The sequence below is a fragment of the Hemiscyllium ocellatum genome, chromosome 30 (assembly GCF_020745735.1).
Source record: "Hemiscyllium ocellatum isolate sHemOce1 chromosome 30, sHemOce1.pat.X.cur, whole genome shotgun sequence".
NCBI classification, from domain to species: Eukaryota; Metazoa; Chordata; class Chondrichthyes; order Orectolobiformes; family Hemiscylliidae; genus Hemiscyllium; species Hemiscyllium ocellatum.
Window position 1 is genome coordinate 24,610,999 of NC_083430.1, and position 25,587 is coordinate 24,636,585.

General features: G+C 40.5%; 1 protein-coding gene across 2 annotated transcripts in view; it reads right to left on the minus strand.

The window, feature by feature from the left end:
• Positions 1 to 920: 920 nt before the first annotated feature.
• rhbdl2 (rhomboid, veinlet-like 2 (Drosophila)) overlaps positions 921 to 25,587 on the minus strand; it is an 84,422-nt gene continuing 59,755 nt past the window's right edge. For both annotated transcript variants that reach the window (XM_060847493.1, XM_060847492.1), the window contains exons 3-8: positions 23,561 to 23,709; positions 21,332 to 21,444; positions 15,763 to 15,863; positions 11,020 to 11,080; positions 9,596 to 9,657; positions 921 to 2,796 (exon numbers count right to left, since the gene is read on the minus strand). In XM_060847493.1, coding sequence (XP_060703476.1) covers positions 2,617 to 2,796; positions 9,596 to 9,657; positions 11,020 to 11,080; positions 15,763 to 15,863; positions 21,332 to 21,444; positions 23,561 to 23,709 — 666 coding nt within the window. In that variant the 3' untranslated portion in view covers positions 921 to 2,616. The remainder of the gene's footprint in view (positions 2,797 to 9,595; positions 9,658 to 11,019; positions 11,081 to 15,762; positions 15,864 to 21,331; positions 21,445 to 23,560; positions 23,710 to 25,587) is intronic.

The window sequence follows — 25,587 nt, forward strand, 5'->3', positions numbered from 1 at the left end:
GTGTTTATTTTCACATGTTCAGCTTTGGGGCTGATCAGTCATTCAACTGGCTATTTAAATTATCAGTTGCCTCCGTTGAAATTGGATTTTGGAGACCCTAGAATCTAGAGGCTTGAGTGTGGAGATAAATCCTGATTCCCTAATCAAGAAGTATCAAAATGTGTTCTTGTGAATGAAAGTGCTTTGCTGGATAGAGTGTGGTTTTCATTTTTGTCTTGCGTGGGAATGTGAATGTTAAAGGGAGCAGGGTGAGGGCAAACAGAAAATTTTATATCTATTTCCTTTTTGAGAGGTGAGGTACACCTTTGGATCTAGTAAGGTTCCTTTGTTGGAGGCAAGCCATCCATTGAAGAGGGTAAGGCTTCTTTCAAGATTTTGAAAAGGTATACTTATACATAAAAAGATCATAAATTAATTGGGATTGCCAAGGTTCTCATGGAACTGTATAAAAACAAAGTATGGAGTGAAAAACAAAAGCTGCAAGTATTTTAGTGTGCTTGTTAACACAAGGCTATTACAAGTTTGTCCTGCATGAATACTTTCTCAATGCTTCTACAATGGGGTGCCTATCAAGTGAACAGTTTGATGGACAGTTCTAACTGCTTATTGAATGGAAAGGTTTGTTGACATAAGAAATTAGTTGAAGGAATTTCAATATATTGACATTTTTAAAAAGTGAAAGTTTTTATTCCAATAGTGAGTTCATTAATATACACTATCTTCCTACCTCCTGAGTACTACCCATGCTGGACACCAGGTTACTTGGCATGGGGAGTGTTGTGTCTAGATTAGAGTGGTGCTGGAAAAGCACAGCAGATCAGGCAGCATTCAAGGAGCAAGAAAATCGACGTTTCGGGCAAAAGCCCTTCATCAGGAATGTCATCAGGAATGCCCAAAACGTCAATTTTCCTGTTCCTCGGATGCTGCTTGACCTGCTGCGCTTTTCCAGCACCACTCTAATCTATACTCTGGTTTGCAGCATCTGCAGTACTTATTTTTGCCATGGGGAATGTTGTGGGTATTTCCAGGAATTAATAGTCGCCCTGCTATCCTCTGACCCTCATCCGCAGAGACTGACCAAATTGAGATCTTCGATGTGTTTAAAACAGCCTTTATTGCTTGCTATACTCCACAGTATCTAAACCTAACACAATGGAGACCCAGAATATAGGATTAGAGTCAGTTATATTTTTAAATTCAGTTATGAGAATTTAACATTTAGCAATTAAGAGGTGTAGAATTATCTCAATTCAGTTTATATCATGCATAGCATATGAGTACAACTGACCAATCACTATTTAGGTATGCCTATCTAATTGTAATATACAATTAGTGTGAAGACATGTACGCACCATCAGGTCAAATTGTACTACAGGCTACAATTTGTTCCTAACTTGATGGTTTTTGAATATCAATCATCCTCCCTGTCTGATGTCCCTGTTGTCTTCACAACTTCTCTCAAGGCATAGAGCTTCAATGAATAACAACCCCTTTGTGGAGTTGTGAGCATTAACTTTCCTTTGTCATCTTGCAGACAGGTTAGCTCCTACAGCAGCTGGTATGTTGCTCCCACCTGTCTTCCCATTTATTGTTTAAAGTCTCCGAGGCCTGAAGCTGTGGTGTCCCTTCTTGGGAACTGACAACCTGCAGTTTTGTGTCCATGTATTTTTATCCACAGCTAGCAGCTCACATCTCACAAATGCATGCCATTGATATTACTGTACAAGATCATTTAGTTTAACTTTTTCAGACAAGGAAGTATAAAAGGTGATGTTGAGAGCTATGAATTGGCGTAAGTTGAAAGAGGGGATTTAATAGCCATTGGAATGATTGGAGGCATGGGGGCAAATGGAGTTTAAGAGACTGTGGGAGATGGGTAGAGGAGCATAGGGTGGCTTGGGGGCAATATAGTGTCAAAAGGGGAATATGTAAATGAACATTAAGAGTTCTACAGGATGTGTGGGGAGCTTTGTGAGATGGATAGGCATGACATGGTAGGAGGTGTATGAGGAGCCATGAGGATGAGGAGATGGGCACAAGGTGACAGAGCCTCTTAGGCTCTCCTGGGTCACTCAGCACAACTCCAAATCCATCCCCATCAGAATTGTAGGGGGCCATTTTGAAAGGTGGCGTTTGCAGTGCTGAATTCTCTTTCGCCTCTGTATACCTAAAGTGGGCATGAGAATCAGACCTGGGTGTATTATTCAGTCTGCTGCTCATCCATTCAAAAGTGTGAATCTGTATAACATTAGAAATTGTAATTTCAGCATGGGATCAATAACATTTTAAACACTTCAACACAACAAAAAGGACAAGTTGTAGGAAGGTCACATTTGTAACATTGCACCATGTAACTTATCAATTCTCTATATTGTATATTCTTTTTTAAATTCAAGACAAAGCACAAGTTGGTAAGAGATGATGATTCATTAAAGTCAACATTACAAACGCTGCCAGTGTCAAAGGGTGCAAAGGAAATCTCGACATTATGCAATGTTTGTGGAAATGTTTGTTCCACTGCCCTTCAGGAGCTGCAAATTGTTTCTTGTCATGAGTGTTTGATGAATAATTTGTCTGCGTTACTGTACATTTTAAAAAGCATTCCGGCTCTATTGTTTAAGCAGCAGGAGACAGGAAGATGTTGAATATGATAGCAAATACCACACATGAAACATATGCTAAAATTGAAACCCAAAATCTGACATCCTTTAAGAGTTTCTGATTATAACAGCTGAAAACCACATAACCGATGGTCATTCCAGCTAGACCACCTGCAATGTGAGCCACAAATGATACCTAGAGGGAATAGAAGCGTGATGTTAGAATAAATAATTTAAATGATAAGTTTTAATGTCACAATAATATGGCAGAACAAATAAAATCATGTGGTAATTTAATTTAATTCCAGACATGGTGTCTGCAGTTTCCAAGCAGAACTGATTCATGAGAATGACTCATAGAAAGCTTGAGCGATATTTTTATCCATTCACCTTGAGTGAAATGGTTGAAGTGTCTAAGTAGTCTTTCATTTCTTTTACACATTGATGAATGAAGAAAAAACGTTCTCTTAATTATTCTGCCCCACACAAAAAAAATAGACATTTAGCATTGGCATTTGCCGAAATATTTCATTCCTTAAGCCAATGAATGTGGTTAATACTGTGATTATAATGAGGTCAGCCAGGTGGACATGATGGAATATAAGTTCCCTGACTAGGGCCGCTAACCCGGTCCAATCAGGGAGCCCTGGCTGACAGATAGAAACAGGAGTGTCAGAGATTCTGTTCACTCTGAGGAAGACGGACCAGTGTCAAGTACTGTACATGTGTTAATAAAGGGTGACTTGGTGACAGGGTACCAGCTTCAGTGGAGATATTTTACTGGTGACGAAAGAAAAAAATTTGCTTCTGAAGAAATTTGGTCACAATAGTCGTCTTTGAGTTGGGATAAGCATTTCTGGCCTCATTTGGGAAGCTTGACTCATTTAATCCTGCCGTCGAAGACTGGGCCTAGTACATGAAAAGAATGTATTATGTTTTCTGGACAAATGATATTGGGACAGATGAAAAGCAACGAGTAATTCTGCTGACAGCTTGTGGACCCCCAGCTTTATTGGTTATTAGGAACCTTGTTTCCTGAGGTACCAGATACTAAAACTTTCAAGAGTTGATGGGTTTAGTTAAGGAATAATACAACCCCAAGCCTCCTCTAATTCTGAGATGTTATCAGTTTTACTTGGCAGTTCAAAAAATGAGGGGTCCATGTCAGGATTTTGACCAGGTTTAAGATCATTTGCAGAGGCATGTGACTTTGGTTTAACCCTAAATGAGATGCTGTGAGACTGTTTAGTCAACAGACATAACCTCTCACCAAGATCTTCATTTTGGACATGCCTGGATGACCCTGGTAGAGTGCAGCCAGTATCTGGCAGCAACCTTTGTTCAGGACAATCACTCTTGTTCTCTGTAATGAAATGTCATCCTCTACAGTGATGTCGTCTCACTGGGTCAAAAAAGCTTTCAATCCTGGTTATGATGGTCCTTTTGTTTCTCCCACCACCACCACCACCACCACCAGCTGTTTTAGTTTCTCCAGAACTGGATCTTTTGTGTCCACGCTGATATTATTAGTGGTGACCAGAAGGGTTAAATTGAGAAGGAACTCTTCCAATGTCAGCATCAACAGTGATGTATCCACTAGCGGGAGGGGGCTCAAGACATCTGCATTTGTTACTTGACTTCTCGGACTGTGTTCCAACTTGTAATTTTGCCCATTTAGAGTGAGAGCTCACTGTTCAATTCAACTGTAAGCTTTAGGCCAGACGGTCTTGTCCTCTTTGAGTAGCCCCAGTAAGAGCTTGTGGTCTGTTACTATCACAAATCTATGTCTGTCAACATAGAATATAGAACATAGAAAAATACAGCGCAGTACAGGCCCTTCGGCCCTCGATGTTGCACCAGTCCAAGCCCACCTAACCTACACTAGCCCACTATCCTCCATATGCCTACCCAATGCAAGTTATTGGTAGAAATTTCTCACCAAAGGTGATTGCTGAACCTTCCTTCTTTATCTCAGGAGATTTGCACTCTGCATCAGTCAAAGTATGGGAAACATTTGCTATTGGGTATTCCTCTCCATTGGGCCATCTGTGAGCCAACAATACCCTAGTAACATATGGGGAGGGGTCGCATTTCAGCACCAGATATTACTTGGGATCAATGTCAGCTAACACTTTGGAGGAGGATAGCTGCTTCACTTCCCTAAAAGTTATGTCTTGACTATGAATCCATTTCCAACGCTGACCCTTTTTCAATAACTGATGTAAAGGCGCCAAGGTGCAGGCCAGGTTATGTATGAACTTTCCAAAGTAATGCACCAATCCAATAAAAGACCTAAGTTCAGATACAGCTGTGTGAGCCGGGGCACCTTTCATCATCGTCAGGTTTTTCTCCAACTTGTATAACCCAGTTTTGTTGACTCTGTAGCCCAAGTAAGTCACTTGGGATGCCAGGAACTAACGTTTTTCCCTTCTAAGGTATACACCCACCTTGGAGAAATGTCTAAAGTTAATGTCAAGTTCTCTCAGTGCTCTTTATTAGTCTTCCCTGTTATCCAGACAGCATCTCGATAAATAGTGACCCGGGATAGACTTTGTAAAATGTTCTTTGTCATCTGCTGAAAAATGGCATAGGCTGTTATACCCCAAAAGGCAGTCTTGTATATTGGTACAAACCCTGATGGGTATTAATTGTAGCATACTTCTAGGAATCCTCATCTAACCACATTTGTAGGTATGACTGATTCATGTCCAGGTTCATGAAAGACAGCTCTGCAACCAGCTTTGTGTATGAATCCTGTATGCATGGGATTAGGTACAGTCGGTTCTGCTATAACGTATGTTTCTTCAATGCAAATTGGCTCAAACACGATTGAAGAATGTAGACCGTTACTTGTAGAACACGAACTTTCCTTACCTGTATTGGCAACAATGCAATTTCAGCCCCGTGTGATAAGAGGCATGATCAATGCAAGGGCAGGTCCTGTGACACACAAAGTTTGGATAGCTGAGGTGGTCGTGAACAAGCATGTGGACCACATGAAAGCTGTAAACTTGTAAACAGTATGGGAGCAAAATATGCTGAGCTCCTCAATAACCTTTCCAACTGTTCCGGAGTGTCGAGAAAATCTCGGAGTCTGAGATCAAAATGGTGGAATTCGTAGTCTCCTCCACATAATTATCACCTGAAGAAGAGGATGAATTTCTTCTGAGAAGTTCCGGACTCAAGAGGCGGGCTACAGTCTGGTACACACCATCTGTATCCATAGTCGAGTCAGAGGAACCAGACCCAGTGCAAAAATGCCTGAGGAGAGGCTACAAGAAAACGTACAGGCCTATGTCACCAGACCTAGTGTGGGAGACTTGTAGTGTTTGGAATGAGGTCAGCCAGATGGACCTCATAGAATTTAAGTTCCCTGATTGGGGCTGTTAACCTGGTCCAATCAGGGAGCCGTGGGTGACAGATATAAATACGAGTGTCAGCTAGGCTATTAATTGTGAAATGGAATTGTCACCAATGGAAAAATAAACTGTTCAATATTGGAAAAACAAAACATGAGTGTCAGACGTTCTGTTTACCCCGAGAACTGGCTCTGAGGAAACCGGACCAGTGTCAAGTACTATACACACGTAAGTAAATCTAGTAGCATCTCACCCCACCTGCTGAAGGAGCAGTGCTCCAAAAGATTATGATTTTAAATAAGCCTGTTGGACTATAACCTAGTGTCATGTGACTTCTGACCATGTATATAAATGGTAACTTGGTGACGGGATACTGGCTTCTGTACAGTAATTTCAGTTATCATTTGTAGTTATTAGCAAATATTACACACTTATACTGGCTGTGATTTAAAAAAATATGTAATTAGAAAAAACTGACAGGGATAGCTATGAACTGTTATGCACTTTTTGCAATGTTATGACTAGAAGCCCAATAAGAATTTTTTGCTGTTTCCTTATTTCAATGTTTTTGCTAAATCTTCCAGGGCCTTAATGACTTCAGAATTAGATCCACTTCAGTTTATTTCTAAATTGAACCATTTAGTTCCATATCTTCTTTCACCACTTATCATGAGGTAATGTACAATTCTTTCTCGTGTTAATCTCTTAATGAATATGGTTTCACAGTACGAAAGATGTGTGGTTTAATATTGTCACATGGTAACGCAATAGACTCCCCATTGGTATTTCAATTTGTACACCCAGGTGACTCATACATGCTCTAGCTTGAAAGCAAACAAAGACAGATTTATTGCTTTGGGTTATGCCTATTATTCAAAAGTATTCAAAAGCAATATGACCTTTAAGCACCTATGAGTCATAAAACTGCATGAACTCCCATTGATTCACAGCAGTTCCATATCACCACAAACACATGAATAGATTTGCTCTTACCTTGTGTGTGTATCTGTCGTTCAATTTTTTTCAAAGTAGGAGTTAAATAAACTCTCAGCAGAAGGAAATCACAGCAGTAAGGAAGTAAAGCCAGAAAAATATTAATTTCTATAAAAGCAGAAAAGAAGAAAGGCAGAATAGGGTATGGACTGGTGAGGGGTATAAATAAATAGAAATGTTGCTGCAATCATCAGAATGTTTCCGGGCAAATAAGGCCAGTTATCATATCATAACTATTTATTTCTTGTACTATGAACCTTGCAGGTGCCATGATTGATTACTCAAGTCAAATGCCATTGGTTTTATCTCACTGTATCAGCCAGTGTGCATTGGTCATTATAAAGCATGAAAAATAGAAAGGTCAGCTTAGCGATGAGGAGCCACTGTATGTTAGCAAATAGAAAGAAAAAAAATTGATTTTGGATGATATTGTAAAACTGGCCTTATCAGCTTGTCAACTATGAGTAACCTTCTATAATTGCAAGATAATAAGAATTAGGAGCAGGGGCAGGCCAGGATTTCAGAAATATGTCAGGCTATTGCTTCACCGGACAGCCCCAAAAGGTTTGTAAGGCATACTGTACAGGGTCAACAAGCTGTATTTTCTGTTGTCATTTCAGATACTTAGGTCAATGATAGGTACTCCATTCAGTTTAGTTCCTTTCTGTAGACTTTGTGGTTTAATAGAGCAAAGTGACTTGCTACAGTATTTCAGGGTATAGTTAACCACGTTTCTGTGAGTCTGGAGTCACATGTAGTCTAGGTCAGATAAGAATGGCAGATTTCCCTTCTTAAAAGACATTAACGAACTTGATGGTGGTTATATGGTTGTCGTTCCAGATACTATTAAATTTTACTTGCCCTGATGGGCTTTGAACTACATCCCTAGAACATTAGCCTAGGATTCTGGACTACTAGTCCAGTGACATGACCACTGCACCACCGCCTGCTCTCTAATGCCCTCTTTTTTCAGTACCTGAGGATGAGGACAATCTGTCTGAAGGACTAGCCAGCATTTCATCACATTCATTTTCTACTACTTCGTCTGAATGTTTCTCTCTGTGTTGTCTCATGATTTTCAACATCCTTGGGGTACTTGTGTGCCTTTTAATTTTAAAACAGGTACAAAATATTTGTTCAAAGATAAATTAATTTTTATTCATTATTCATATACATTGTTCTGAATAATTCTCCAATTTCACTCATTAAGGGACCGTTGCTACCTTTACTTCTTATATACATGTAGAGGCTTTCGCCACTTGTAATATACCACTTGCTGTTTTCTCGCACATGTCAAATTCTCCCTTTTCATTATATCTCAGTTGGCCAATGGGCCAGGGAATGGCAGATGCTATTTAATTTAGATAAATGTGAGGTGTTGCATTTTGGTAAGGCAAACCAGAGCAGGATTTATACAATTCATGGTAGGGCCCTGCGCGATGTTGCCAAACAGACCTAAGGGTACAAGTGTATAGTTCCTTGAAAATAGAGTCACAGGTAAACAGGGTAATGAAGACATTTAGCACACTTGCCTTTATTGGTCATGCATTGAGTATAGGTGTTGGGACATCATGCTGTGGCTGTACAGGATGTTGGTGAGGCCACTTTCAGAGAACTACATTCAATTCTGGTCTCCATGCTATAGAAAGCTGTTGTTAAACTTGAAAGGGTTCAGAAAAGATTTACAAGGAAGTTGACAGGATTGGAGGATTTGAGCTACAGGGAGAGGCTGAATCTCAGGCTTTTATCTCCTGAGGAGTGACCTTATTGTAGTTTATAAAATCAAGAGGGGCATAGATAGGGTGAATAACCAAGATCTTTTTGCCAGAGGAGGGGAAATCCAAAACTAGAGAGCCTAGATTTAAGGTGAAAGGGGAAAGATTTATATGGGGCAACTTTTTCAAGCAAAGCCTTTATGGAACATGCTGCCAGAGGAGGTGGTGGAGGTGGCTGTAATTACAACATTTAAAAGGCATCTGGATGGGTACATGAATCAGAAGGGCTTAGAAGGATATGGGTCAAATATTGGCACCATGACAGGTGGCACGGTAACTCGGTGGTTAACACTGCTGCCTCACAGTGCCAGGGACCCAGGTTCAATTCCTGCCTCAGGCAACTGTCTGTGTGGAGTTTGCACATTCTCCCAGGGTTTCCTCCGGGTGCTCCGGTTTCCTCCCACAGTCCAAAGATGTGCAGGTTAGGTGAATTGACCATGTTAAATTGCCCGTAGCGTAAGGTGCATTAGTCAGGGGTAAATGTAGGGGAATGGGTCTGGGTGGGTTGCTCTTTGGATGGTTGGTGTGGACTTGTTGGGCCGAAGGGCCTGTTTCCATGCTGTAGGGAATCTAATCAGATGGGACTAGATCAGTTTAGGATATCTGGTCGGCATGGACAAGTTGGACCGAATGGTCTCTTTCTGTGCTGTATATCTCTAAAATTCTATGAATCCAAGCCTTTGGAGCAAAATCTGAATTCTAAGCTGGAAGTGTTACCAATAATCCAAGGCTGTCATAAGTCAACATTATCAAGCATTAGTTTGCTGTCTGTTAAACACTTTGTTAATTTATTAGATTATGATATTAAAGGTTATGTGCAAGAATGTCTTAGTAGTGAGAGGTTAAGATAGATATCTGGAATACTTACACGCAAACCATCTCCTCCAACAAGGAACCTTCTATATAGGGCAAACCCCACATCAGTACCGACTGTAAATAGGTATATTCAAATGATTAATTTAAACCGTATAATTGAATAACCAGAAAATACAAACGGATGGCAGCAAAAGACTAAATTTAAAATATGTCAAATGTAGGCTTTCCCAAACATGGTCAACACAGAAGCATGGACTGAAATCACTCATGACAGAAGATTTAACTAAAGTGTCCTAGTCAAGTGCAGTGGAATTGTCTACTTCAAACTCTTTAATTAAACAAACAATCAAGGAACTTACATGCAAGGGGAGATTATGTTGTTAAAAGTGAATGCTACTTATTTATTCATGAGTAAGAATATTTTATGTGGGATTCCAAATTTGATATGGGCCTGGATTTTTATCTTTGACGCACCTAACAGTACACAGCACATTTCTGAACCATGTGCGCCTGTCTAAGGAGGAAGGTCCTGGAAATGTGGGACCTTCCTAGCTGGGATCCAGATGAAAACTGGTGTTGATCCAGCTGATCCAAAAAAGGGAGTGGAGGTAGGTACATAGGCTGCCAGATGGCCAAAATTCCTGAGAATCCATTAGTTTGATAAAACAGCTGGGCTTCAAGAAGAGTATTACTTTGACTGTCTAACTTCTGCTGTCAATTGCACACTGTTTATTTACACAAGATTACGAGATTTTAAATGCTTGCTACTTCTGCTGTTGATACTTGAAGGGTCAATGTGATTGTCACTTTTATTGCCCAGTAGCAAAGTAAGGTTTTTAGAATGGTGAAAATTTATGAATGTTGGCTCATTTTTAAAACTTTCTATTTAATATTTCTTATTGTCACTGTAAGATTAATTGGTTCTATGCTATCTATGGTGAATCAATAGGCATTAATGTGCCACAAAAGGTTCCCTAATGTAGACAATAGTTGTGTCCAAAACCACAAGTTTTTTTAAAAATTAGTCTAATTCCTTAACAATTTCAGAGAAGGAAACATGTCAAGTCAGGAATGGAGGATGTGAGTACGCCAACCAAATCAGTCAAAATTCTTAAAATATGCTGCTAAAAATATGACAGTCCCAGAAAGGGTTCAGAGCCCTGAAATTGGGACATTGGGACCCACCCATCATTATTAAAAGCATGTTAACTTAACAGTATCCTGACTCAGCAAAACCCAAGGCTACAATCTCAGTGAATCTCCTCCCATTTAAGGCAGTGATGATTGTGTAATGTTATTAAAAGCTCCAAAGTAGTTCACCTCTAATATTGTTTCACCATGGAGTAGCTGTTAGATACATCTCTACAATCAGAAATTCCCTGTCATACCACATCATGACTTCTATGTGATGATAAACGATCAACAGAGGAAACTAGAGAGAATTACAAAATTGTACTACAAAATTAGAATACTTACCTATGATCAAAATAAAAGCTAATCTGAAAACACCGAATAGTGGCACCATTTGTCGAAAGTTCTGCAAGCAAACAAATAAAAATATTATGGAGCTCCAGTAATTTTTGGAACTATCTCGAGCTCTTGCACACAAATAAGTTCCATTGGTCACTTTTGATGTCTAAGATTTGGATGAATGGCAAAAATCTCACGGAGATTCGATGGTGTAATGCTCCTCTTGTACTTGATGTTGGTGAACTGATCTGTTGCTAAAATGTTACAACTGACTGCTTAGTTCATGAGAACTGCTCCCCCTCCAGACTTGCTTCAATGGAATAAACAATCATTTAATATAGCAAATGAGAAAATAGCTGAAGTGCCACAAAATGCAAATAGTTTCTTGAGGGGGAGAGATTTGGAATTAATGCAGGAAATAAAATGAAAATAGCTCCTAATGTTTGTGTTGTTTTCCCTTAAAAGGCAAGAGATCACTTTTTTTATCACCCAGCCTAGCTTTCAGGAATTCACAAATCGCTCAGGAATTCAGTCACTAAGGCAGAAAGGCACATTTAAATTTTCTACAATAACATTTAAGCAAAGGAATGTACGAGTGTTTATTTCTCCATGGATGTTTAGCTTTCTTTGTCCTTTGCAATATCCAAACATGTTTAGAATACAAAATATGTATCGAGGCCATCTGAATATTTCACTAATCTGGTCCAACTTGAATAATTGTGTCAAAACTGAACTGATATGTTAAGTTTTCAATGCTATCATAAAGATTACTGATCGTCAAGTCCACTGGATAAGTCAAACTAGGCGGTAAAGATAATTGTAATGGAATACATCTAATCCTAGCTCCCAATCTGTGCAAGAATGGAAATTTCAAATGATAAGAACAATTTATACTACAGAAGAAGAGTCTTCATTGGTTGGCAGTGTCATGGAGAAAGCAACAGGAAACTGCAGGCTTCCCAAGGTCTGTGTAATTCAAAGAGGGCACAAGGCTGGCACCTTTTTTCCACAGAGAAGAGTTCCCGCATATGAATACATTTCATCCTTTATATTACCACAACCCCAGTCCAAAAATTAGTTTAAATAATATAAAATTACTAGGACTGATTCCAAGAAATTTTATAAGTGTACAAAAAGCAAGAGAGCAGCCAAAGTCAATGCTGGTCCATTGGACAGAGAGTGGAGAAATTATTATGGGGAAAGATGTTGAACAAATATCTTTTATGCAGAAGTGGGCATTGAATATAAGTAAAAGAAGGTTAGACAATAAAAAGGAGAAAATTAAGGAAATTAATACCAGAAGAGAAAAAAACTACTAGACAAACTAATTGGATTCCAATCCAACAAATGGCCAGGGCCTGATGGCTAAGATCCTCAAATTCTAAAAGAGAGATAACTGCAGACCTAGTGGATTATGGAATCTCTGGCTGTAGTTTCTACCTTTCTTAGATTCTGGGATGAATCCAGCAAATAGGACATTAGCCAATGTAACACATCTATTCATGAAAGGAGAGAAATAAAAAAGAGAAATACACTTAGATTGACACTACTGGAATCTGCTATTAAAGAAGTCTCAACAATATTCTTAGAAAATCACTGTATGATTCAAATTAACCAGTTTCACAATTGAGAAATCATGTATGATTAATGTTTCAAAATTCTTTGAATATGTAACTAGTATGGTAGATAATGGAGAACAATAGATGTTGTATACTAGGATTTCCAAAAGCATTTGATAAAGCAGCACACAAGATTAACTGGCAAAATAAGGTCTTGTGAATTTAAATGGATAGAGGATTGGTTAAAGAACAGGAAGCAAATAGCAGGCATGAATTTATCATTTTCTAGTTGGCATAGCTGTGACTAGTGTAGTGCCACAATGGCAGAGCTGAGGCCTGTGTTTTTACAATACATATGAAATAGATGAAGAGACAGACAATAATGTATCAAAGTTTGCAGATCATATAAAGCCACGTGGAAGTGTAATTTATGAAGAGGGCTCAAAGGCTTTAAGTAGATATAAACAGATTATGGGGTGAGCAACAAGATCACAGACAGATGATTTTGAAGGAAAGTGTGAGATTATTTACTTTACTTGTAAGAATAGGAAAGTAGAATATTATTTTAAAAACATGAAACTTCTAAAAATTGATGTTCAGAGAGAGTTAATTATGCTCATTCAAGGAATACAGAAAGTCAATATGCAGGTACAGCAAGCAATTAGGAAGGAAAATGGCTATACATTTTACAAAGCAATAATTTATGTCTTTGGTAAAAACTGAATCTAAAATCTGTGTTTAGTTTTGGTTTCCATAGTTAAGGAAGAATATGCTTGTGTTGGAGGTAGTACATAGAACATAAGAACAGGTCAGCACAGGAACAGGTCCTTCGGCCCACCATGTCTGTGCTGACCATGATGCCATTCTAAGCCAATCCCATTTGCCTGGGATGTACAAAGTTTGTATCCCTCTATATGCCTGTTCATGTATCTGTTTACATTGTTTTCATATCTACTTCTACCACCTCCCAGGCAGTGCATTCCAGACACTTACCACCCCACGTGCAAAACACTTACCTCCCACATCTCATCCAAAGTTTACTCCCCTCTCACCTAAAACCTATGCACCTTAGTATATGACATTTCCACTCTGGGAAAATACTCCGAGTATCCACCTTATGCAGGTTTGTCCAACTTCTCCTGATAGCTAATACACTCCAATCCGGGCAACATCCTCTTACACCCTCTCCAAAGCCTCTATACCTTTCCTGTGGTGTGGTGACCAGAACTACATGCAGTGCTCTAAACGAGGCCTAACCAAAGTCTTATAGGGTGTAACATGACTTGCCAACTTTTATATTCAGTACCCCAAATGATGAAGGCAAGCATGCCAGACACCTTCTCTACAATCTTGTCCATTTTCAGGGAGCTATGAACTTGCACTCCAAGATCCTTCTGTATATCAAACCTCCTAAGGGTCCTGCTATTTACTGTATAAAAAAATGAAGGTTCACTAGGTTGGTAATGAGTGAGTTGGCCTAGGTTGTGAGGATTAGATTAGATTTTAGATTAGATTACGTACAATGTGGAAACAGGCCCTTCGGCCCAACAAGTCCACACCAACCCGCCAAAGCGCAACCCACCTAGACCCATTCCCTTACATTTACCCCTTCACCTAACACTATGGGCAATTTAGCATGGCCAATTCACCTAACCTGCACATCTTTGGATTGTGGGAGGAAACCGGAGCACCCAGAGGAAACCCACGCAGACACGGGGAGAATGTGCAAACTCCACACAGTCAGTCACCTAAGGTGGGAACTAAACCCGGGTCTCTGGCACTGTGAGGCAGCAGTGCTAACCATTGTGCCACCATGCTGCCCACAATGAATAACTTAGTGTCATACAATAGAATCCCTACAATGTGGAAAGAGGCCATTTGGCCCATTGAGTCTTCAATGACCCTCCAAAGGGCATCCCACCATACCCAGCCCCACACCCTACCCTGGTAACCTGTGTTTAGCATACCCAATCCGCTTAATGATCACATTTTTGGACTATGGGAGGGAACAAGAGCACCCAGAGGAAACCCACACAGACACCGCGAGAATGTGCAAACTCCACACAGTTGCCAGAGGCTTGAATCAGACCTGGGTCCCTGGCACTGTAAGGCAGCAGTGCTAACCACCCTATGTTATCTGAAATTTTATAAAAATGAGAGGCAATGTCACTAAAACATTCAAGATTATGAAAATGCTTGATAGGGTTGGCACTGAAAGATTGCAGGGAATCAAGAAAACAAATCACAACTTTAGGATAATGTGTTAATTATTTAAATCCGAAAAGAGGAAAACTTTCTGCTGTTGATTTGTTATTTTCCACAGGAAAGAGTTGTGGAAACTCCACAATTTAGGCTGTGGTAGACAGACTTCGAACACCTTGGGGAATTAAGAGATGTGGGGAGTGAGTGGGAAAGTACTGTCAAAGCTCAAGAGCAGGCATCACCATAGAGAAAGGTGGAGCAGGCTCAATTTTCTGGATATTCTCTCACTGTGCTCGTGTTCTACATTCTCATAATTAAAGTCATCCACGAAAACTCTCCTATAATTCTTACACTTCTCTCTAATTTATTTGCAAATTTGCTCCTCTACGTCATTCCCAAGGTTGGTGGTCTATAGATCAAATCAAGCAATACAATTGTACCCTTTTTGTTCCTTAGCTCAAGATTCCTCTGGGACATTCTCTTAATAATTAGCACATAATATTAATATTAATAAATACTGCTGCTCCTCCTCTTTTCCTTCTTCTATTTAATTTGTGAACTAATTGTATTCGGGATTATTTAATATCCTGCCGCACCATATGAGGCAGTCATCCGTTACTACTATAACACTATACATCCATGTAGTTACCTATAGCTCAATAACATTTACATAAAATGCAGTCCTAACTTAATGTTATTACTTTCCCTCTTACTCTGACACTATCTAATAACATACTATTTCCTGTTTAATACCATGTGTCTTCCCCACTGTGTGCATCTTGGTATCAAATTCTCTGGTGTTACATCCTGTCCCTACATCTTTGCTAAAATGTAATCTGGATAAAAATGTTTTTTTTAATAAATGATACTTTTAGTAAATAAAACACATGAATTGGTGAAAACGTTGTTTTTCTACTGATTGCCTCCCGACTCCCCAAAGCCCCCACACACGACATAAATAAAATATTAATTAATTCTAACCACTTACCACTAAGACATTCATAAAGTAGCCTCCCATTAGAGCATATCCTCCACCTGAAGCTCCAACTAGGCAAAGCATTGGATCAAATATTGAGCTAGCCAATGAGCCTGCAACAGAAGGAAAACAGGAAACAGGATGTAAGCTCCCTTGTCCAACATCAACTGTCAAACATGAAGCATTCCAGCTCAGCACAACATAATTTATCAGATCCAATAGTTCTCAGTTACAAGAGTTCTGCTCTGATCACAAAGCAAACATACCCTTAGTTAATTCAATTTCCCCTTTACCACCCTGATCCTGTTCTTATGTACATAAATACACACAGCACATAAAAGAATATGAATCACAATTACCAATTGATGAAAGTACATATGTGCTTTAATTCTCCACTTAAATGTTAAACCACTCGGTATGTATTGTGGCCAAAACTGGATAGTTGCAGAGATGTCCACTTAAACCAGGCTAATCTTCTGGCCTGAGAATCATTCGGCACCATCTTGTGAGGAAAGACATCTGGAGACAGTCTTTAACAAATACTAGTGGCTTGTTACAGGTTTGTACACTCAGCCATATCTTAATTTTTAAGAAGTGACACCCAAACCTATAGATTGCATTGATTCCTTAACCACTTTAAAAGGGTCACTGAATCATGCCATAATCCAACACAAAGCTATACACCAGGCACAGGTATGTTCCAGCTTGCAATTGTTTAAATGCCTGGGTAAACATCAAGATTTATAGATAATGTTTGAATGAGATTATATATATAGGCAGGCATATTTCATGTGGTCTCACCTCTTTCATTTCTGCTGAGAATCTAAACCATAAATTCTAAATGATTAATCTTATCACATCCAATCTTTTGCTGCAATGCACAACTCAGAAGCATCTATTTTAGGAACAGGTATAAGGCCGATTTTGATTTAATATGTAGTTGTTAGTAGCTTACAGAAACCTGGTTTAATAAAATAATAATAGCCCCTTGTCCAACCTCTGAGATGTCAGGTGTACAAGTCACACACACCAGCTCAGAATGATAGGTTCAACAAAGCAAGTTGCCTGCTGAAATGAAATCAAAAGACTTGTGATTGCTGGAAATCTGAAACAAATACAGAAAATGCTGGAGAAAACCAGCTGGTCAGGCAAAATTCTGAATAAGTCATACTGGACTTGGAATGTTCACTCTCTCTCGCCACAAATGTTGCCGGACTTACTGAGTTTCTTCAGCAGTCTCTGTGTTTGTTACAGCAAATCCCACATCCTGAAATTGTGGGAGATCAACCAGAAACATGATTCCAAATCTCCACACATTTTGGCCATTGTCACCACAGGGGAAGGTTATATGACTTTTGAATGCAAGACTTCTGCTATGGTTCTGATGGTGCCCCCAGACAGAATCAGAGGCAAATTAAAGTTGAGGATTGTGACGACTTTCACAACAACACACAAATACCAGGTTAAGAAAAGATGGAGTCGAGAGTGTGGCGCTGGAAAAGCACAGCAGGTCAGGCAGCATCCAAAGAGCAGGAGAATCAACATTTCAGGCAAAAGCCCTTCAGCTCCTTTTATGCTGCCTGACCGGCTGTGCTTTTCCAGCACCACACTCCTGACTCTGATCTCCAGCATCTGCAGTCCTCACTTTTGCTTCTACCTGAGATAAGACCTCAAACATTGAAAGGACTGCGCTTCTAAGAGGTCAAGGAAGCTAAGCCTCTATCCTGTAGATCATGTTAGGTGGGTTTAGTAATTAATTCCCTCCTCAAAATTTCAACTTTCCCTATTGTTTCCTTCTCTCCTGTTCACCTACAGTTCCCTCCACAGCGTGACTTGATGAGAGTTGTTCTCTTCCTCATTGAAAGTCCACTCTAAAGCAGCTACAGCACCATCCACCATAATGTTCTTTGCAAATATTTCCATACGAGAAGTACATATCATAAACCTGTTAGTGAGATCAAGCTTCTCGTACTTTATTGCAAGTTATTCAATCACATTACACTTAAGGTCTGCACTGTCTGATGCTCTACTGGAGGCATTGAAATATTCAAAAGGACATTAGATTGTTATCTGAGAAGGAGGAATGCAGGGTTACAAATGAATTACTCATTTGGGGAGTTGGTGCAGCCGTGATGGGCTGAAGGGCCTCCTTCTGCACTGTTACGATGTGTCAAATTTGAACTGTTATTAATATACTTACCAAAACTATATAAAGAAAGTATACTTTTGGTGGAAAAATCATCTTCACATTGTACAAATACATCTTTCACAACAAGTGTTCCTGCATACTATTACCCATAGCGAATTGAGAAAACAGTTTGCACATTGAACGCATTGAGATTAGAATTCCTGACCTTGGAGCACCCTATGCAAGTCTCTATCATTCTCAGCACAGTTTCACTGCTGAGTTTTCCCACTGCCTTGGAAGCCTGTTAAGCAGCAGTTGATTCTAAATTAGACATGCAATTGCATTATGAAAGTCTGATATTTTAATGATGGAAAGTCCTCCCCATGAGCAGATAATCAAGACACCCAATATCTGCCTCTGCTTCAAACAGCAATGCATGTAGGGTAGGTCACAGTCACATCTTATATTTTTGATGGTTTCGTGCAACCCTTTTCCATCCATTGTGTGGTATCAGATGGTTAATATTATGGTCTTCATATGTCCTTGAGACAGAAATCAATTGTTTCCAAGAAATAGAGGAAAGTTCAAAGTTTGTGTGAAGATTTGTAGTTCGGGTTCTTGTTGTAGTGGTTCTGTTCGCCGAGCTGGAAGTTTTAGTTGCAAATGTTTTCGTCCCCTGGCTAGGAGACATCATCAGTGCTGTGGAGCCTCCTGCGAAGCGCTTCTTTGATGTTTCTTCCGGTATTTATAGTGGTCTGTCCTTGCCGGTTCCAGGTGTCAGTTTCAGCTGTCCGCTGTAGTGGTTGGTATATTGGGTCCAGGTCGATGTGTTTGTTGATGGAGTTTGTGGATGAATGCCATGCCTCTAGGAATTCCCTGGCTGTTCTCTGTCTGGCTTGCCCTATGATAATAGTGTTTTCCCAGTCGAATTCATGTTGCTTGTTGTCTGAGTGTGTGGCTACTAGGGATAGCTGGTCGTGTCGTTTCGTGGCTAGTTGGTGTTCATGTATGCGGATTGTTAGCTGTCTTCCTGTTTGTCCTATATAGTGTTTTGTGCAGTCCTTGCATGGTATTTTATACACTACATTAGTTTTGCTCATGTTGGGTATTGGCTCCTTTGTTCTAGTAAGTTGTTGTCTGAGCGTGGCTGTTGGTTTGTGTGCCGTTATGAGTCCTAAGGGTCGCAGTAGTCTGGCTGTCAGTTCTGAAACGCTCCTGATGTATGGTAGTGTGGCTAGTCCTTTTGGTTGTGGCACGTCCTCGTTCCGTGGTCTATCTCTTAGGCATCTGTTGATAAAGTTGTGCGGGTATCCGTTTTTGGCGAATACCTTGGATAGGTGTTCCTCTTCCTCTTTTCGCAGTTCTGGTGTACTGCAGTGTGTTGTAGCTCTTTTGAATAGTGTCCTGATGCAGCTTCGTTTGTGTGTGTTGGGGTGGTTACTTTCATAGTTTAGGACTTGGTCTGTGTGTGTTGTTTTCCTGTGTACCCTTGTGGTGAATTCTCCGTTCGGTGTTCTCTGTACTATCACGTCTAGGAATGGGAGTTGGCTATCCTTTTCTACTTCTCTCGTGAATCGGATTCCTGTGAGTGTGGCGTTGATGATCCGGAGTGTTTTTTCTATTTCCGTGTTTTTGATGATTATGAACGTGTCATCGACATATCTGACCCAGAGTTTGGGTTGAATTTGTGGTAGGGCTGTTTGTTCTAACCTTTGCATAACTGCCTCTGCTATGAGTCCCGAGATTGGTGATCCCATGGGTGTTCCGTTCATTTGTTCGTATATCTGATTGTTGAATGTAAAGTGTGTAGTGAGGCACAAGTCCAGTAGTTTAAGTATGCCGTCTTTGTTGATAGGTTCCGCCTCCTGTTTTCAACAAAGACGGCATACTTAAACTACTGGACTTGTGCCTCACTACACACTTTACATTCAACAATCAGATATACGAACAAATCAACGGAACACCCATGGGATCACCAATCTCGGGACTCATAGCAGAGGCAGTTATGCAAAGGTTAGAACAAACAGCCCTACCACAAATTCAACCCAAACTCTGGGTCAGATATGTCGATGACACGTTCGTAATCATCAAAAACACGGAAATAGAAAAAACACACCGGATCATCAACGCCACACTCACAGGAATCCGATTCACGAGAGAAGTAGAAAAGGATAGCCAACTCCCATTCCTAGACGTGATAGTACAGAAAACACCGAACGGAGAATTCACCACAAGGGTACACAGGAAAACAACACACACAGACCAAGTCCTAAACTATGAAAGTAACCACCCCAACACACACAAACGAAGCTGCATCAGGACACTATTCAAAAGAGCTACAACACACTGCAGTACACCAGAACTGCGAAAAGAGGAAGAGGAACACCTATACAAGGTATTCGCCAAAAACGGATACCCGCGCAACTTTATCAACAGATGCCTAAGAGATAGACCACGGAACGAGGACATGCCACAACCAAAAGGACTAGCCACACTACCATACGTCAGGAGCGTTTCAGAACTGACAGCCAGACTACTGCGACCCTTAGGACTCATAACGGCACACAAACCAACAGCCACGCTCAGACAACAACTTACTAGAACAAAGGAGCCAATACCCAACATGAGCAAAACTAATGTAGTGTATAAAATACCATGCAAGGACTGCACAAAACACTATATAGGACAAACAGGAAGACAGCTAACAATCCGCATACATGAACACCAACTAGCCACGAAACGACACGACCAGCTATCCCTAGTAGCCACACACTCAGACAACAAGCAACATGAATTCGACTGGGAAAACACTACTATCATAGGGCAAGCCAGACAGAGAACAGCCAGGGAATTCCTAGAGGCATGGCATTCATCCACAAACTCCATCAACAAACACATCGACCTGGACCCAATATACCAATCACTACAGCGGACAGCTGAAACTGACACCCGGAACTGGCAAGGACAGACCACTATAAATACCGGAAGAAACATCAAAGAAGCGCTTCGCAGGAGGCTCCACAGCACTGATGATGTCTCCTAGCCAGGGGACGAAACGTTTGCAACTAAAACTTCCAGCTCGGCGAACAGAACCACTACAATATAGGAAAGTCTTTCAATTTGTAACATGAATTTCCTCCTGCAATGTGGACAGTTACACTGTAGCAGCAAGTGTAAGTTTCTCTAAAAGTAGCTATTCTAAGTTAGATTTGGAAATGTTCAAACAAGTTTGGAATTATACGGAGACACCCACATAGAAAAAACATTGCAAACGGATAGCACACAACATTACTCACACAGACACACCATGAATTAGTGTGTGAAAACTTCAACCTGACATTCTTTGATAGGCTTATTTTACCCTCCCTCCTAAAGCAAAACAATTCCTCAATGTTAATCCCATTGTTTGGAAATGGCATCTAAAAGGATCATGAAACCGTAAAATTAACTTACCTCCAATTACTCCTGCAAGATAGACCAGCCCAACCCGATGACCTTTGTGAACCAACTCTAATGGAATTCCCAAAATAAGTTGCATAACCAGGTTCCCTATAATGTGCTGGACACTGCAGACACAAAAGTGAACAGATTATTTCCAGAGATTTGTCAACATGCCTTTTGCCAACTTCACAATGATTAATGTATGGTGGAAGCAACATTGTTGTTATCCTAGTTGAGTTCACATCCATGGGCGGCACGGTGGCACAGTGGTTAGCACTGCTGCCTCACAGCGCCTGTAGACCCGGGTTCATTTCCCGACTCAGGCGACTGACTGTGTGGAGTTTGCACGTTCTCCCCGTGTCTGCGTGGGTTTCCTCCGGGTGCTCCGGTTTCCTCCCACAGTCCAAAGATGTGCGGGTCAGGTGAATTGGCCAAGCTAAATTGCCCGTAGTGTTAGGTAAGGGGTAAATGTAGGGGTATGGGTGGGTTGCGCTTCGGCGGGTCGGTGTGGACTTGTTGGGCCGAAGGGCCTGTTTCCACACTGTAAGTCTAATCTAATCTAAAAAAAAATCCAGAGGAAGATGTCTTTGCCATTACAAACATGCTTTGATTCTCACTGCATTGTGTTCAGGCAAACCACTAGCCATTCATGGTTCCAAACAGCAAAGTCATCCTTCATTACAGTGGATTTCATGCATTTTATATTTTAGTTGCAGAATACTTTTCTAGATAAGGATCTGTTTAGCCAGATTTCATAGATGTTCAGGATGTTTACCTCACTCTATTGAAATGATTTGATTACACATGCATGCCTTTTCATATTTTCAAATTCAAAAAGTCAGTGGCATTGCTGGAGGCTCTTGCTTTCTGCTATTTTTCGCTCCATTTCTGTGAATTGGTGAAAAAGTGAGTTTGGTGGTGCAGGAGCTTTAAACCAAAAGAATATTTTTCTCAATCAAATTTATGTTTAACATACTTCCAATAATCCAATCTGAAAAAGATGGTGATATGTTGAAATGAAAGCTTTCTGTTTGTATTATTTCACTGTTCTCTAAATGTAAAAAGCCTTGTGACAGCAAACCAATCAGCCAATGTTAAGGCACCATTGAAAGGAGTGAAACTCAGAACTGTGTGGGAATGGGATTAAGAATGGTACCACATCTTGGTAACTCCAAAGAGGCTCTGTAAGCCTATTGGGCCAATTATATCCTTATCAGCAGGAAATTCTACACGGGTCAACATTGAAAGTTATAACATCTTTTCTAAATTTTAACAGCTGGCCAACTGGCCTCAAATTCAAGCCCAGTTATGTCAGAAAACGATTCAGACTCGATTTGGGGATGCCGGTGTTGGACTAGAGTGTACACAGTTAAAAATCACACAACACCAGGTTATAGTGCAACAGGTTTATTTGGGAGCACTAGCTTCCAACACTAGGTTGTCAACTACCTGATGAAGGAGCAGCGTTCCGAGAGCTTCCAAATAAACCTGTTGGACTATAACCTGGTGTTATGTCATTTTTGACTTTGAGTCAGGCTCAACATTCTCTCTAAGCTGCGTAGGTGTGCAATGGAACTTACCATGCAGGGATAAACAGGTAAACGCAAGCATTTGAGATGTATACATATGAGGTACGTAGCAATTGTAAAGGACTGTGCAATGCAAAGCATAGGTCATGCCCAGTAAAGGTGAGATCAGAGTGAACAGTTTTATTTTGATAATCAAAACCCACATAAATGTTAGCTCATAGTGTTTAGTGCAATCAAACAGCAAGTTAAATTATTCCACAGCAATTATGCACAGGATATGCAGCTTGGTTACCAAGTGTACAAATTGGTAGATTATTTTTGGTAGAAATATAATATCATAAGTTATAATAATTCAACAACCATTAAAACCCAATGTTACTTATATATTTTTTCACAATAGTACAGTATTTTGCTACAGACATGTACAAGTTATACAGCTATCTAAAGAAGTGTTGTCACCCTTAAATTTACTTCCACCTGAATAAAATATTGAATATCTAATCTTCTCTCCCTAGGCGTTGACAGGGAAGCAATTTGTAATACTCTTTCATTTCCACAGATGACAGCAGCCAGCTAATTTCATCAGTAATAGCTCAGTGTGTCATATGGTACTTGTCATTGTGATGACCACTTGGCTTTTAAACTAAAGCTAATTACTATTGAGGTCCAATTCCAGATATTTCCTGCTTTTTTTTGTGTAAGAAACACTTACCCAGCATGCACTAGCATGTACGAGATAAATCTCCATGCTTCTTGTCTCCTGTCTGGCCTGTAAATGAATGGACTTTCCAACACCCCTGTGTCCAAGGTAATCCATTGTTTCTGAGGCTTCCAGACTGCATAGTAAATAAAAACAGCCAGCTGGAAAATACAATGAGATAAGTAATTTAATCAATGTCAAGGTAAAGTTGCTACACTTTGAAGGAATAATGATTTCCTACGAAGTGATGGGCAGGGTGATTTGACTTCTTGTATCAGTCAGAGATCCAGAGTTTGTATATCTGTACACCGAATCCAAGAATCAGATCTCACATGACACCAAGAGGCATTCTAGGTCACTAAGGAAACTTACAGGTAGTTTTCTTTTAATGCAGCTTCATTTTTTTCTTTATTTTCATTTGGAACAGTGTGTGCCCATGGTGGAAAACTGACCTGCAGTTCCTTTACATGACCAAACTTAATACATCCTGCCAACTACAAAAGTAATCACTTCCTGACAATTGCCCACTTGGTGAATGAGGGGGATAATTAGGAAGAAGCTCAAGCCCTTACTGTCTTCACACTGTTCCTGTCACAACAGGTCAAAGGAGAAATTGGACAACAATATAACTGGAATTCATGCTCAAGTTTTCTTTTTGCATTTCAAGCTCAATGAATTTGGAAACAATACACCTCTCTACAATTACCCAACTTCGGCAACATGCAATTATTTGTGAGATAATTTGAACTAAATTTGGCTTCTTTGTCAATTCACTAGTCTGTGGGCTGAATTGTACATGTATTGGCTTAGTGATTTGCATCAAGTCTTTTGGAATGTTTCTCACCATATCTTACCAAATGTGGCTCATTAAATACCTACCCCAACCCTATAGTGTCCCTCTTATCTGATTCCAATCTCTCTTTAACACACCCTATTCCCAGAATGCTTGCCACTGACAGGATATCCCTGAGCACACTGTCATTCCTCACACCCACATGATCTTTAAAAGCCAAATGGGCACCCATACAAGCACTATCATTCCGGAGCTGTTGTGCAATTCTCGACACTTCCACAGGGAACACCGGGATAATTTGCAGCCTGGGGACCCAGGGTCTCCCTAGATAGGAGGGTGCAGAGGTCGGATTTCCTCCTTCCCATGCCACCAGACCATGCCAATCTAATCTGAGGTTGTCACACATATTAGAGCAGTCTCAGCCATCTGGAGAAATGGTCAGCACTTGTAGGAAGGAGGTCAGTTTTCTTCTCCACTCCTAAGTGTTCAACTTCTGTTCACCCTGCTCATCTTCTTCCTCATCCCTCCCATTCACTTTATCTCTGCTACTTTACCCACCACTTATGAAGGCTTGTTGCCTCAGTATTGCCTGCAACATCTTCCTCACTTGCTGTCATCCATCTCCAAATCCAACGATGCCACTATCTCACATGCCTTAGCACCGCCTACTCACTCACATTTCTCCACCTGGATGGCTGTGCCAATACGCAGTTTGTCTCCAATATTTCCTCCCTCTCCCTTATTTCCGAAGGCACGTAGGCCGTAACAGGACAGAAAGAGTCAAGATAGGTGGCGGGCTCCCTGTCATTTGGCTTCTCACCCATTATGTGGACAGTATCCTAACTATGACAAACTCATGTGACTGACTGAACATCTCAAAGCCCCTGGATTGGTATTGGAGGCTGCATTCCTTTGTCTTGACTGAGGCCTGCTGACAGTCATGACAAACTTCTTGCCTTTGTGTCTGCACTAAATGGCAAGGTAAGATACTAATAATGTAGGCCTGATAGCCCTGGCTGTGTAGGCAATGCATGCTAAAGCAAAGCAGTGATGCTGCACGCATCCAGCTAGGCTTGGAGTGTGTGAGCACTCTGTCAGTGAGCAACAAACCCAGAGATGCAGCCTCGTCCAATCTGTGAGCTGGCTTATGTCCCTGAGTGCACAGTGTTCTTTGCAGCAGCTTTACAATGATACCTGCCATTGCAGCACAAAGTGAGGAATCATCCTGTACATGGATTAAAGATGT